General features: G+C 40.0%; 1 protein-coding gene across 1 annotated transcript in view; it reads left to right on the top strand.

The window, feature by feature from the left end:
• LOC135498732 (centrosomal protein of 152 kDa-like) overlaps positions 1–16,308 on the top strand; it is a 43,866-nt gene that overhangs the window by 3,782 nt on the left and 23,776 nt on the right. The window contains exons 5-15 of the mRNA XM_064789120.1: positions 194–349; positions 2,442–2,581; positions 3,483–3,683; positions 7,311–7,458; positions 7,785–8,070; positions 9,539–9,875; positions 10,764–10,894; positions 11,987–12,251; positions 12,939–13,088; positions 13,623–13,770; positions 14,945–15,231. Of these exons, the coding sequence (XP_064645190.1) occupies positions 194–349; positions 2,442–2,581; positions 3,483–3,683; positions 7,311–7,458; positions 7,785–8,070; positions 9,539–9,875; positions 10,764–10,894; positions 11,987–12,251; positions 12,939–13,088; positions 13,623–13,770; positions 14,945–15,231 (2,249 nt within the window). The remainder of the gene's footprint in view (positions 1–193; positions 350–2,441; positions 2,582–3,482; positions 3,684–7,310; positions 7,459–7,784; positions 8,071–9,538; positions 9,876–10,763; positions 10,895–11,986; positions 12,252–12,938; positions 13,089–13,622; positions 13,771–14,944; positions 15,232–16,308) is intronic.

Here is a 16,308-nt window from a genome sequence, read left to right as displayed (position 1 = left end):
TGTGATCGTGACTGATCTTCCTCATCAACACGGTCATAACAGACAACACAGAACTCGCCTACACTCTTCACTCATGGCATCATGCACTAGTTCTTTTATTGCCTCAGCACTTTATTCCTGAAGAAAACATTCTCTCTAGTGTGCGAGCTTGCATATATTGAAATTGCATGATAGAATGTTATTTCCCCCACAGGTGGTGCTCCAGATACGCGGCAGTTGGCCCAGTTACAGATCCTTTACAGTGCCCGAGGCCGCAAACTCGACGAAATGACGCGGAACTACGAAGCGCTGAAGGAGGAAGCAGCAAGAGATACGCGGATTATGAAACACAAGTTGGCGAAAATTGAAGGTTGTTTTTTTAGTTATGGTTAGAAAATTTTTAGCTGGACTGTCTTGTGTTGTTTGTGTCATAAAAATTAGCCAATGTTTACCCTGAATGCTACTGTAACCGACAAATTCTCATGCCTGTTTACTTTGGCAGTTTCGAAATTGTTTATGATTGGCTCACCGTAGGGGTCTATACAATACCGTTGTGTCCGTCGTCGTCTATCGTTGTCGTCGTCTGTATACTGTTTCAAAAACAGTGGCACGTTTCTTAACCGCAAGATCTAGGAACTTGAAACTTTGTACACAGGACTTCCAGGTCGGGTGACCATGAATTTCGGTCCGATCTGATTCTTGACTTGGCCACCAGGGGGCCAAAAGTGGAAACCTTAAAAGTGTGATAACTTTCTTATAAGTGACTCATTTTCGACAAACATTTTTTTATGGTAGGTTTTCCTAGGAGAGCTACATCACATATCATACAGGTTTTTCATTTGACCTATATTTCAATGTCACAGAGGTCAAATTCAAATGGCGTTAATTGGCCATTCGAGTGTAACTAGGGTATGAGCTACATCACATATCATACAGGTTTTTGATTTGACCTAAATTTCAAGGTCACAGAGGTCAAATGGCGTAAATTGGCCATTCGAGTGTAACTAGGGTATGTTTCCTAACCACAAAAGCTATGAACTTGAAATTTGGTGCACATCCCTACTTCTTACTACCACTGACAAGTAAATTTGGTCTGATGTGATTCTTGACTTGGCCACAAGGGGGCTAAAACTAGAAAAGGTAAAAAAAGCAATATCTCGCTTATTAGTGACTTGTTTTCGACGATATTTTAATGGTACAGGTAAGTACTCCGAGCAAGGATACTCACATATCCTATGAGTTTTTGATGCGGCCTACTTATCAAGGTCGCAGAGGTCAAATGGCGTAAATTGGCCATTTGAGTGAAACTATGGCATGTTTCTTAACTGCTCAAACTATGAACTTTAAATTTGGTACACATAACTCCCTACGTCTTATTACCACTGACACCGAAAATTGGTCTGATGTGATTCTCGACTTGGCCACCAGGGGGCTAAAACTAAAAAAGGTAAAAAGTGCAATATCTCGCTTATTAGTGACTTGTTTTGGACGATAATTTAATGGTACAGGTAAGTACTACGAGCAAGGATACATCACATATCCTATGAGTTTTTGATGCAACCTACTTTTCAAGGTCACAGAGGTCAAATGGCGTAAATTGGCCATTTGAGTGTAACTATGGCATGTTTCTTAACTACTCAAGCTATGAACTTGAAATTTGGTACACGTGACTCCCTACCTCATGTTACCTCTTTACACCAAATTTCAGTTCGATCTGATTATCGATTTGGCCACCAGGGAATATCTCGCTTATTAGCGACTGGTTTTCGATGATATTTTTATGGTAGGTACTCCAAGCAAGGGTACATCACATGTCATACCGACTTTGATTTGACCTATATACTATACATTCAGCGTGTTTCTTTTAAGGATTAATTCCTAACCACCAAATATCCATACGGTGAGCACAATGGCCCCTGGCCGATTTATTTCTATATGGCGGACTATTCGGATAAATCAACGAGAAAAAAAGGGCGCGCAAAAACGTGGTGGTCAGTAAACTGACATCTGATGCCAACTCTAGGCAAAAGCCATGTTACAAAAAATTTCACATGACCATTGACCAATGTATAGCAGTACAGTCATGACAGTGGAACCTCCTTTAGCGGACAACTCTCTAATAAGGATACCCTCTCATTAAGGACACTAGCTTTAGTACCAGTTTTGTTGTTTCCTTTCAATTTTACCTCTCTGATCAGGACACCTCTCTGATCAGGAGAGTACTTGTAACTAGGCTGACCTGAATGGAAAGATGCTACTGTGTGATACTTGGTTCGTGCCAATTTCACAAGTTTCACAATTGTAATTTTCGCTAAACAAGGTTACTCAGGAAAACTGTGAAAACACATCACTAGCAAAGATTAGCCAATTTACAGTATTTTGCATAGCAGTTGGTAAAATAGATATTTTCTGGAAATTTTCGTCCGTCATCACCAGTATTTTATATATGATCATCTTTTCAGGGGAAAAAGAGGGTTTATCCGCAAGCCTGAATCAGAGCCAGGCGTTACTGCATCAAGCCCAGGATGAAAATAGTCGCAATCGGTCTACGATATCAAGCTTGACGTCTCAGTTGGATTCACTGAACAAAACCAGAGCAGAGGTAAGGAACTTCCCTCTATATCAATACCATGTTTGATACTCTGTGCAGGAGTTCATTTTGATGAAGATTTTGAATCCCAAGAACTGCCAAGTAGTGGTCTTGAAATCCTAAAAATGGTGGCCTTGCTGTAAGCTCGGAGGAAAATTGTGTCCTTCTAAAAAAACAACAACCATTTTGAATTCTTTATCCAAGATCACAGATGACCTGATTGTATCACCACTACATTCATGTGCAGTAGAGTCTGTCTATTTTAGGGACAGGCACCCTTGGAACTGAGAAAGGTGTCTAGTATAATGCCCTTCCCACAACTCCAAAAAAAGGATCCGAATCATTCGTGTAAACGGCGAATATAGCATGTTCCATTCAATTCAATTGTTTTCTCACCCACCAAAGTAGTAGGATTTAATCTGGATCTGATATGGACTTGGGAACGTTTTGTAATGTGTAGATGCAATTCACGCCGATCCGCGGTCAAGCCAGCAAATTTTTCATGTCATTTGATCATTGTGTTTGTGCAGGTCCCTGTTCTCGGTCCAAATGTCATCACAACACTGGACGAGGCTTCGTGTTGGTGACATCACATCAAGTGTTGATGACGTCACTCCTTTAAATACGCCACCTTTAGGCTGGAAGAGGAGTCTCGGAATCAATCCAGATTCTTTTTTTTGTGTCGTGTAGACGTGGGTCATTTTACAGATGTGGATTCGATGTCACTTTTTTCGAATCGTGTAAATGGCACTACTAACAGCAAGGTGTTCATATTATACACAGGTCAGAAATGACCCAGTTGTGACGATAATTACTGCCTCTTATAGAGAGGGGGTTCAACCAGGACCTGAACTATTGAAAATCAAGTGGAGAACATTGTGGCACTTGTTCATAATCATAACCTTTTTTTCAGTATGAAAAGAATATAGAAGATGCAGAATCAACAATATCGGATCTCAACCAACAGCTGATTGACCTCACAACCGCCGACTGCATGTCACGAGCACGGGACCGCCATGATACACTCATTCACAGCATCAAGCAGAAACACGATCGTGAAATGTTCGCTTTGAAAGAAAAGATGGATGAGACTACGAAAATTCTGGAAGAAAAGGTTCTGTTGACCGCAAAATGTTTCAGCTCTTCATTTATGGGAAAATTTCGCGTTTAATATTTTTCTCTATTGATTTACGAGTTTTGATTTGGCTGATCACAAAATTCCTCTAGGTTTTTCCAACCCCCAAAAATTGCGAAAAAAGTAGAATGCAGGTACTTGCATAATTTTAACATGGTACAGTATGATAATGGTAATAATAATAATAATTTTTTTTCTCTTTTCACTTGTATATCACATTTTCTTTTTTTAATTTGGCAGGCGCCATCTTGAAAATCATATATTTCCATTTTAAAGCCATTGGCTGCAGTTAGAGTGACTATAGTTGGCGTATCTAATATTTCTCCATTATATATCACCCAGGTTTTTACGATTTGACCTACTGTTCATGGTCATAGAGCTCAAGCTCTTGAATTTCACTAATAAGTAGCACGTATTTTTTCTATGGTAGGCCTATATAGGTGTGACAGGCACATCAATATTTTAACAAAATTAAGTTTGAAAGAGACCCACCAGGTGCTTTCCATATTTTGTACATTGTACCCATGTATTTCAGTAGAGCGCTAGGCCCTTGGGCCTCTTGTTCCTTTTGCAATTTCCACCAGCATTCCAAGCTGACACAGCACGAATGAAATGGTCCCCGAATGTGTGATAGACCACAACTCATAACTCGATAAGCACACGTGCCAGCAGTGAACACTTGTCTGTTGGCTTGAACTTCATAACTTAGAATTATGAAGATGACCTGTCTTAGCCCTAGAAATATGACACACTGATGTCCATAAACTTTTTACCATGAGTGTAAAATGTACCTGGTGCCTATGGCATGCCGGGGCAAAGAGAAGATCCCCATAAAGTTTGAGCGTTCCAACTACTGAAACCAGCTTGCTTGGGCACCAAGGGAAAACCAGGCTGCTCACTTGTGCTGCTTGATACCAAAAAAATTACATTTGTTTCTGTTTTTCTTATGACTTCTTAACAACATTTTTTAAACCACTACACGATGAGCTTAAAGTAGTATCTTAGCCTCAAAACCATGCATCAATTACACCCCTACAAGTGAATTGGGGTTGTGTGTTTTTATTTTTTGTTTTTAGTTCACCTCTCTACGGTGGCCCATTAGGGACATCATGTTTTTTTTAGATTCAAATACGATTATTTTTTCTCGAATTTTCTCCACGGAATTAAGTATTTTCTCCGCGGAAATAACATTTATCTCCACGGAATTAAGTATTTTCTCCGCGGAAATAACATTTATCTCCACGGAAATAAATACTTTTCTCCACGGAAATAAATACTTTTCTCCACGGAATTAAGTATTTTCTCCGCGGAAATAACATTTATCTCCACGGAATTAAGTATTTTCTCCGCGGAAATAACATTTATCTCCACGGAATTAAGTATTTTCTCCGCGGAAATAACATTTATCTCCACGGAAATAAATACTTTTCTCCACGGAAATAAATACTTTTCTCCACGGAATTAAGTATTTTCTCCGCGGAAATAACATTTATCTCCACGGAATTAAGTATTTTCTCCGCGGAAATAACATTTATCTCCACGGAAATAAATACTTTTCTCCACGGAAATAAATACTTTTCTCCACGGAATTAAGTATTTTCTCCGCGGAAATAACATTTATCTCCACGGAATTAAGTATTTTCTCCGCGGAAATAACATTTATCTCCACGGAATTAAGTATTTTCTCCGCGGAAATAACATTTATCTCCACGGAATTAAGTATTTTCTCCGCGGAAATAACATTTATCTCCACGGAAATAAATACTTTTCTCCACGGAAATAAATACTTTTCTCCACGGAATTAAGTATTTTCTCCGCGGAAATAACATTTATCTCCACGGAATTAAGTATTTTCTCCGCGGAAATAACATTTATCTCCACGGAATTAAGTATTTTCTCCGCGGAAATAACATTTATCTCCACGGAAATAAATACTTTTCTCCACGGAAATAAATACTTTTCTCCACGGAATTAAGTATTTTCTCCGCGGAAATAAATAATTGATTCCGCTGATATGATTGGTCCTGCATTTTAGAGGACGAGGTCAAGGTGAAACTATTAACCCTTAAACCCCAACCTTGCGGTAGGCTCGGGAACCAAGCTGTACAGGCGCTGCCCGCTGGAACACGAGGCCGCTTGTCAATCCCGTTTGACATTGTATAGCTACATAACATCGGCAGTGGGTCTCCACGTACCGTTTTCTTCACTGATACTAGGCCACTCTACAAAGATGCTACCAACTGCATTTTTATGATTCAAAACGTATCAAATCTGACAATCATCGTGTTACTTACATCTTCCACAGTCTTCATGCCAACACTATACACGTATAGTCAGATCTGACAATGTCAAACGGGATTGACAAGCGGCCTCGTGTTCCAGCGGGCAGCGCCTGTACAGCTTGGTTCCCGAGCCTACCGCAAGGTTGGGGTTTAAGGGTTAATAGTTTCACCTTGACCTCGTCCTCTAAAATGCAGGACCAATCATATCAGCGGAATCAATTATTTATTTCCGCGGAGAAAATACTTAATTCCGTGGAGAAAAGTATTTATTTCCGTGGAGAAAAGTATTTATTTCCGTGGAGATAAATGTTATTTCCGCGGAGAAAATACTTAATTCCGTGGAGAAAAGTATTTATTTCCGTGGAGAAAAGTATTTATTTCCGTGGAGATAAATGTTATTTCCGCGGAGAAAATACTTAATTCCGTGGAGAAAAGTATTTATTTCCGTGGAGAAAAGTATTTATTTCCGTGGAGATAAATGTTATTTCCGTGGAGATAAATGTTATTTCCGCGGAGAAAATACTTAATTCCGTGGAGAAAAGTATTTATTTCCGTGGAGATAAATGTTATTTCCGCGGAGAAAATACTTAATTCCGTGGAGAAAAGTATTTATTTCCGTGGAGAAAAGTATTTATTTCCGTGGAGATAAATGTTATTTCCGTGGAGATAAATGTTATTTCCGCGGAGAAAATACTTAATTCCGTGGAGAAAAGTATTTATTTCCGTGGAGATAAATGTTATTTCCGTGGAGAAAATACTTAATTCCGTGGAGAAAATTCGAGAAAAAAAAATCGTATTTGAATCTAAAAAAAAACATGATGTCCCTAATGGGCCACCGTACCTCTCTCATGCTTGTTGTTTTTAATATAATGGCTCATTTCCTCTGTGCAGCCTACTGGTGTTTTCTCTGTAGTTACATCATGTCACACCTTGTTGCCCTTGTCTACGTTTAAACCTTATCAACTCTGATCGCTGTGTTTTTCTGTGGTTTTCAATCGAGTGTATACAATTTACATTGCATGCATCAACTTGGATTTTTCACTTTTTTGCTCATACTATAATAGAGGCACAGTACGTGCCGAAAGCTAGTACCAGGTCCTTGGACTAAATTATACAGTCTATCATGAAAACGGTGTTACTTTCAAACTTTTCATGCTTTTAGTAAGATTAGTAGCATTCCTTTTTTGGCATTGGAGATCTTCAGCTACGAGGTGAGTTGAGGAGAAGCTGGGAAGACCTGCAAATGGACTCCTTCCCTGGGCAAAAGCTATATCACTTTCTCATTCTAAATCTAATGTCTAAAATAAGCTGTTTCTTGTTCCAGAAAGATGAGGTCGAGTCACTTCGCCAGCAGTTGTCAACGGTGATGAAATCTTCAGAGTCTTCAAATCTTGACCGCATCAACGCCATTAATAAACTGACACAGAGTCTCGATGAGAGTCAGCAAAGGTGTCGTGAACTTCTTGAAAAAGGTAACAAAAAAATTCCAACCAGTGTTGATTTTATTTCTGGGATTTATTTTAGCACGCTTAACTGCCATTCGACAATGAGTTGTGCTGCGTGTGTTTGATCACCCACCTGGATGCATTCGCTCCCCAGTGCTGTGCTGCTTGATATTTTGAAGGTCAAGTGGTGTATGTACTGTCTATGGTGCTCTAATCAAAAAGGACCCTTGGGATCATTTGCAAAGAGTTGGGGAATCCCACCGGTCCTGGACTACCATCTCATGTCGGGCCTAAAAATATATTTTCCCCTGACATTCATTTAGTAGGAGGTGTTTTCTCTCTGTCTATTGCAGGTTCGCCAGAAGAAGTGAACCGCCTCAAAGTCCAAGTTGTCCAAGCGGAAGCCTCCAAGTCCATCAGTGACGACCTCTGCCAGGCCTTGCAGGATGAACTCCAAGACCTCAAGGAGCAGCTGTCCATGTACGAATCGGCCGCATCATTTGGTGTCCACCCATCACCCGCGCCGAAGTCAGGTTCACGAGCGGCGTCGCCGACCGAGGGATGTCATTCTGATTCATTTGTTCAGTTGAACATCAAGGGTGGTGTTGAGAGTAAGATACCACGATTGGACACGTCGTTGTGAGTACTGTTTGAAACCTTGATAAATGGTGGCCGTCATTAAAATGGGTCCTACAAGGGTCTCTGCTAGCACTGTTCATGGTACACATCACCAGCATTCACATTTAGAGGAGTGATCATATTTTACTCTTTGGCTCCGGAATACTTTTTTATAATTAAGTCACGCCAAGACGGAATACTTTTTGCGGAAATTACCAAAATATCAGGTACTGACAGAAAAACCCCTCTGTCATCAAGAAAATCAAGAAAAGTATAGAAACCTTAACGTTTTCCTAATCCTTGGAACCTACCCCATCTAATTATGCAATAATTTGGCTTCAATGAAGTAGGTAGGTGTTCCAAGGATTTGAACACTATCGCCACTTATACTGGCACCAGGATCATCCTCTGAATTATCTACATCATCATCATCATCATCATCATCAAGCCAAGTATCAAGGCACTGGACGACCTGTTGTGCCCTCAATCTACGCGGCCTCACTGTACTTGTAGAGTTGGTCGCCATTTTTAAATGTCTTGACTATCTAAGTTGGGGAAACCCCTCTCCTCGTGTCATTTTCGGGATTCCATCTAATTATAATACCTAAATGTGGCCAGCAGGATGTAATGCTCGATTCTGATTGGTCAAATTCACGTGTAAGCATAAATTGTGATTGTTTACGTTGAAATTCTCAGTGACGTCAAGAAAGCCGCTGACCCCGGCTTTATGTAGTAAAGGGTAAATTCGCCCGCGCTGCTGACAGCGGCTTGCCGTAGCCAATGACTTAAGCCCCATCACTCCCCTTAAATCAGTCTTTGGAGACCTTTTATCACTCCCCATGAACACAGACCATCCTTCACATTTTTATCATAGAGAGAAATGTGGCCTTCCAAGACAACTCTCCTGCAATTTTGTTAATGTGACAGCCTGAAATCGGAAAAGAATCGGAGAAAGGCCACGAAACTGCCCAAAAATTATACTCGCTGATAAATTCCGGCAGTATGTATAATTACAGTGAATTACCAATTTGCCTTGATGTAGACATTTGTAATCTTCAGCTCTCGGAGCTAAGGGAGGCTTCACTACTAATATTGTCTCTCTTGCAATAATTCTTGATGAGATGGTCACTGAAGTGGACTTCCAAATCTTATCACTGTCAAAATAGGCTTTGTCTTGTAAAAGCTTGTCCTTTTAATTGCTGTTTAATCAGATAAAACTCTTTTCCGATTGGCTTTTTAACCTCTTCTTTACAAGACGCCCTCCTGATCAGTTGGCTATGACTTTCTATGGCATTATTTGTGGCAATGCCGTACATCATGCATTTCTTTATGCGTTGCATCATGACATAATCGGATTGATAGTCAGTCGACCGCAGTGAAATGGTTGTTCAAAGTGAAGTTTGATACATGTAGCAGTGGCTTTCACCTTGTACACTTGTGCAAAGAGAATGTATCTTTCAAAATCTAATATGAACTTTTCTCTTTATAGCAGCGGCAGACAGACACCACCACCCAGTGAGGGAACCCTTAAACAAGTCAAAGTGGAATTTGAACGCTGTCTTCTAAATTATCGCCAAAAACAAGCCCAGGTCCGTAAACTACAAGACGTCAACATGGCCATGAAAAAAGACCTGACAGAGGCAAGACGCCAATATGAAAACCTGAACTTGACCTTGAAGCAGGAGACTGAGAGAATTGAAGTTTTTCAGGTCAAGGTTGCAGACTATGAGAAAGGTCAAGGTCAGAAGACACCGTTGGAGGAGCGGTTGGAACGCGATGTGGCAAAGTTGGAGGGGGAGAAATTGGAGTTAGCGGCAGAGGTTGAGGTATGCTGTGTTTGTAACCATTGATTATGTACAGACATGGGGATCCTCTGGATTTAGCCGGATTTCACTAAAAAATCCTGAGATTCATACAGAATTGCAATGGAAAAATTAGGGTGTTGGGGGTGGTGATACAGGCGTCTGACTTCGCCGGCTAGCGCAAGAACAAGCCAGAATGATCGCGCCACAACAAGCCTTTTTTTTTCCTCGGCGGCATTAATTTGTTCATTCGTCTCTTATTTGGTCAATATCGGCTCCTGTTCCCATGCCTGTATGTATTATTGCTCTCATGATGATGTGGCAATGATCAGAGTTGCTGGCTTTGATTTAGTGTGTTAAATTGATGCAGGACATTTTAAAGTAATGTTGACGTCACATCGGTGGTCGTGGGTTCAACTTTCAGGCTAATCACGACTTCCTCTGATTGATGAGAGGATGACTCTCTGACAGTCGAGGTTTCTGAAGAAGACATGGCCGTTTCCTCGGGCATTCTACAACAGGTCATTTTATGTCTGGAACTACATATAATTATGGTCCCCACCACGGGACCATATCTTGAGATACTAGACTATCCACATGTGGAGGTAGTCCAGACAAACTGCCAAATAAACTAAATATTCTTTACCAGTAGTCCATTGGTATTGATTTGATGCATGGAAAGACACGAAGTGATTTTCAAAATTCTGCTGATTTCGATGATTTTGTAGGGTTTTTTGCTCCGATTTTCGCTTTAAAAGCACTCAAGCCGCGATTCTGTCAATCACACATACACGTGACATAGCAACCATCAAATTTGTCACCAAGCAAATTTCATATTTCTAGTAATATCTTTACTTCACTGATGTCACGTTCTTAGCAATATATCTGAAAAAACACCAACACAATTTTCAGGCTCTGCAGAACAGACTTGAAGACTTTGCCAACAACGAAGAACGTTTGACAGAGATGAATAATGAACTGAACACGGAGCTGTCACAGGTCATGAGGAATTTTAGTGATGAGAAAATGTCCAATCAAGAAAGGTACGTGTGAGGAGTATTTAATAGACTGATGGCAGGGTTTCCGCCAGGAATTTACGTTAGGGGGGCACAACCCGGAAAAAAAAAAAAAAAAAAAAATTTTTTGGCTAGATGCCCGGAGAATGCGTTTTCCGAGCATTTCAGAGCCAAATACTCACGTTCAAAAACACCGGTTTTCCTACATGAATTTTGAAAATCAGCAAAAGAATACATAGATAGTGATAAATATATGTCGTTGAAATGTTTATATGAAAATACAGCTGATGAATTCCCTCTCAAGTAGTCTGTTTGATACTGTCTGACACATCCCTGATGTTGTCAGTATCTGATAAGGATATTATAGTGATTCACACCTTATCTTATCTCTTTCATTGAGAGATAAGAGATATTTTGAAATCATTATTCAGCAAAGTTGAGGGGGGGCTAGTGCCCCCCTTGCCCCCCCTCTGGCAGAAACCCTGGATGGTTGTTGAACGTGGTCTTGGCTGCGGCTTGCAACCGTCCAGCGCACAAAATGGTTTAGGCAAGATTCACCAATGACTGGGTTATCTAGAATTCCTTGTAAAATCATCTCTTCTAGATGTAAAGGGCATGGGTTTTAGAAATTAGCAAAGAAGTTCAAAGTAAACTGAATAAAAGGCCAGTGTTAGAACTTTTCTGTTATAAAAAATGCAATAGCTGTTGTGAAAAAAAGGCAGGAAGCACTTTTTTGCCCATCTTCTGTACTGATAATAATAATAATGAGTCTTTTATACAGCACAATTCTGTGACACTATAGTTCTCGCTCTCAAAGCGTTCCCTCTCCAATGGCATACGATCTTTTGAATAAGTGTGTTTTCAGCAGTGTGTTTTCAGCGCGGAATGCCTCTGTTATCCCAGAAATATTTGTAGCCATTTCATTATGTCGTTTTTGAAATTGCAATCTTTCCATACTTTTGATTTATCGTTTTGACATCCTATAACAGTAATTTCGATTAGATTTTCTTTTTGCGGCAACGTATTTCAACGATTATCTATCTGTATACAAATAAGAAGGCAAGCAAATTTTTCTGGCTTTGCAGTATTATCATCTAGAAACACTATTTGTACTTGCAGATACCATGCCACGCTCCAACAGCATTATGAGGAAGCAAAAGATCGCATCCGTGATGAACTCGTCCAAAACTTCAACGAGGAGAGACGGAAACTCATCGCCAGTTATCAGTCACAGGTCGAAGAAACGCGGGTCAAACTCGACGAGACAGTGAAGGAACTGCTGAGTGTGAAAGATAGTTACGTGACAGTCTGCCGTGAGAAGGATAGTATTGAAGAGCGCATTAAGAATGACTGTCGGGAGGCGTACGATAAACGAATTGAAGAGGTAAGTTTGAGTATGAAGTACACCCAATTCCTGATCTGTTCCATGAGCCAGCCTCCATCTTTTAATCAGACCTTGATTGCTTCTTGAACGCAAAGCCTATTCAAGGGGAGAAATACGTGCAATGAATTTATAACCAGCTGTTGAGGCAATCGCGGGTCAGGAAAATAGAAATCTAGTTATATACAACGCCGTAGTGCAGATGTGTTGCATGCAACTTGGTATACACAGTATGTGCATGTTCCTCTACAGACGGCAATGTAGTAATTTGTATTTGGAACGTACAATACACAATCGGAAAATTTTCAATTCAATTACAAATTTCATTTTTTTATCAAACGCCTCATGACATACATCTCTAAAAACATTGGTGCAGGCTGGTAGATAAATAATTCTATTTTCAAAAGAAGAATAAAATTTTTCCTGAAATCTCCTTGCAACATGAGGAAAAATTGTACGAATTTTGAAAAATTGAGCTATGTCTAGCAATTTTTTTTCTGGTCGAGTTCAAATGATCACTTTGTAGCTGCTCTCAGAACCCAAAAGGTTTTTTGTGGAGACAGGATGATAATAATTCCAAAGTGCTTGTGAACGGTTACCAAACTTATTGAAACAAGTGCTGAAGAAAGCCATTTAGTCAAGCATTGTAAAAAAGCAGGTGATTCTAACGTCTGCCTCTTCTGTTTACAGCTAAAGGAGCAGCTGGTTCAAGAAAAGGAAGAAGAATTACAAAAACTTCGCCGGTCGTTATTGGAAACAAATCAGGTTACCATGGCAACTGCTAAAGATAAATGGTGGAAGGAGAAAGAGGAGGACATGAAGAGAGAGGTTGAGGCTCAGGTAGGAATGATGATTAAGCAGGGTGGTTCAGAAAAACTTACTATTTTTGTATATATGATCGCTATTGCTGCAAATCCTGCAGTTTTCTCTCTATTTCTCTGCCAGGTACTCCTGGTAGGGGTCAAGTAGAGGGTTTTCTGTCTTGCCAACCCTTTATTTCTGTCTTAAGTTCCACTATACATGTAGCTTGGTGGATTTACTAGGAGTCCCCTGGGCTGGAGTCATTCTCAAGTGTACTGAGTCTTCAGTTAGCCCTATACTCCATTTCACCATGCACAACAAGCTCGAAATGACTCGAATAAATTGTTGGTATTTCCCTTCGAATGGCTCATTCTTGTTCATGCTGTGGCCAATTCTGGCAGATTGAGTAAAACTTGGGTCTATATAATTTCTAGATAAAGTATAGCATTTCAGTCAAATGTCTCATTTTCCATGCAAATCACCAAAAATCAGAGTGCTTTTTTTGTGCAATGGAGTATGACTTGTGTTGAAAAACCCTGAACACAGAATTCCAGCTTGTTGAAATGTTTCCAGGTTGCCATGGCAAAAGTGGAGTGGTTCGAGGAACATAAGAGCGAGAAGCAGGCAGCCGTTGAATCTGCCACGAAGAATGCTGAACGAGAGTGGAAAATACGTCTTGAGACAGAGGTGGAAAGTCGACTGGAAAACAGAATGAAAGAAGGTTGGTCTGATGCTCCAATCAATTCTGTTTCTGTCTGGAACGTTTTTGGTGTACCCCCATTTCGCCTATTCACCATTTCGCCTTTACCCATTTCGCCTATTACCTATTTTGCCTATTCATCATTTCGCCTATTCACCATTTCGCCTATTCATCATTTTGCCTACACCCATTTGATCTGTAGGCGAAATGGGGATGAACCACGTTTTTTAATTTTCAGCCCTTAAAGGGGTACGCCGTTCATAATTACTGGTGGTCTGGGAAAATAGAATTGCTGTTATACACAATGCCATAGTGCAGTTAATAATGCGCATACGAATTTGCTGAAACTTGGTATTTATAGTGTTTGTATGTCTGTCTACACAACAGCAGTGCTGAAATTCATGTATTGCAGGTTGTTCTGATCAACGACTACTGTTGCACGTACCTGCAATGTCAATTGCAGACAGAATTGTTGCATGCAATCATAAAAGCAGATTAAAGCAGGTTTTCTGGCGGCCCTAAAAATCCCTTATTTTTTCACTTTTCCTAAAAATCCCTTATTTCAATCAAATATAGCTCATTTGCCCTAAAAAATCCCTGATTTTCTCTTTTTCCTGTGATCATGCATTGCTCAATGTCTGATGTGACTGGCATATTTTCTCATATCCTGGTGTTGGATTCGACGGTCATCAAATCTGGTTTCTTTTAGAATCATAGGATCAAAGTGCTTTATTTTATGTTAGTGACAATGATGCCAGATTTGATTACCTGTCTCCAACTCACGGGAAGTGGAGATGGTTTGCCAGAGACATTGTGAGTATGTGCATGAAATCCTGGAAATGGTGCGTAGGTACTCCATTAGATAATGAATCATAATCATACACCCTAAATCGCCTTAAAATTGGCTACAGATATCCCTAAAACTCCCTAAATGTGAACTAAAACTGTCCTAAATTTTGCCCTAAAAAGGTCTTGAAGTTGGCCAGACAGCCTGTTAAAGTGATTTTAGATTGTGGGGCCCTATATGCTTGCTTGTGTTATGCCATGGACACTTGGGGACTTCAGGTATTACACCTCATTAAATGAGTGTGGCCATCAAAGGTGGCACATGTTGTGTCCTAGTGGTTTTTGAATCCATAATAATAATAGAACATGTATATGCATCATTGAAATTATTCATGTGATAAAATTTCAGCTGAAGAAATGTGGCTCGACTCGCAGAAATGTCAAGTAGACAATCTTGTCGAAAAACAGATCAAATCTGAAAAGGAAAAACTGCAGACCAAATTCCAGAATGATTTGAAAAATGAAGAAAAACGCTGGGAAAAGGAGGCAGAGAGTCGTCAAGAAGTTGCGATACAGAGGGCGCTCTCAAAGGCAAAGGCTGATTGGTTAAAGTCGCGTAAGGAGAGCGAGAGCATTATGAGGTCTGATGTTGAGACGTCGTTGATGAGGAAACACCAGTCGAATATGGAGAAAGAGGTAAGAAATGCAACAATTGAGCAATGGGGCTGGGGTTTTGCCGAACCGTAGGTGAGTCTATACAATACCTCAGTGTCTGTAGTCGTCTGTTGTCTGAATCCTGTTTCAAAAACAGAGGCATATTTCTTAACCGCTAGGGCTGTGAACTTGAGCAAGGATTCATCACATATCATACGGGTTTTTGATTTGACCTAATTTTCAAGGTCACATAGGTCAAAATGGCGTAAATTGGCTGTTTGAGTGTAACTATGGCACGTTTCTGAACTCTTTGACACCGCGGCATAAATCTGAAAAATAGCCTTTTTCAGGATTTTTTTAAAAAGAGCTATTATCTAACGTAGTTTTACTTTTCAGATATAGAGAGATACTGATTTACTCTTTAATCTACTCTTTAGTTTTTCAAAGTCGCTCTGTTCATCTTTGACTTTGAGTTGTGAAATTCTGAAAATTATAATTTCCGCTCATCTGAAAATTACCCGCGAATTGGCTGAGACCCCTTGTCAGCAAAAACAGGCCAATTCATTCACACAGATGGATTGAAAGTCGTCCAACTTGCCTCAAATCTCTCTACACACATTTTACAATTCCAAAACAACTGGTAAATGTCCCATGACTTGTCTATTTCCTCAGTTATTCACTTTTTTCACAGCGTCCAGACATCAAAGTTCACCGCTAAATAGTCGCACATGTGACCCATACATACGATATGCGATATGCGGTTATTATGTGTGAATCGCACGTTGCGATTTCGAAAATGAAGCTTTATTTTGCGTCCTGTATTGGCTTGTGTGATCAGTTAATACCAGTGTACCAGAGTAAATCCAAGAAGAACCCTTGTTATTATTGTGTTTTTCGCATTTACAGATAATCGCCCAAAAGTATGGCTGTGCAACAGAAAATTTGCCGGTTATTGAAATGAGTGTTCCGGGATAAATTAAAAAATACGCAAAAGTTGCAACGGCGAAATAAAAGGGCTACAAATATTTTCAGGTTTACAGTATATTTGGTGGAAATGTTAATGCTTTTTTTATTACTTGTGGTAAAAACCCCCTAAGTTTTGATCATTATTCGGACCAA

The sequence above is a fragment of the Lineus longissimus genome, chromosome 14, assembly GCF_910592395.1.
Source record: "Lineus longissimus chromosome 14, tnLinLong1.2, whole genome shotgun sequence".
Lineage (NCBI taxonomy): Eukaryota > Metazoa > Nemertea > Pilidiophora > Heteronemertea > Lineidae > Lineus > Lineus longissimus.
The sequence above is the reverse complement of the archived record's forward strand: the minus strand, read 5'-3'. Positions and strand labels throughout refer to the sequence as shown.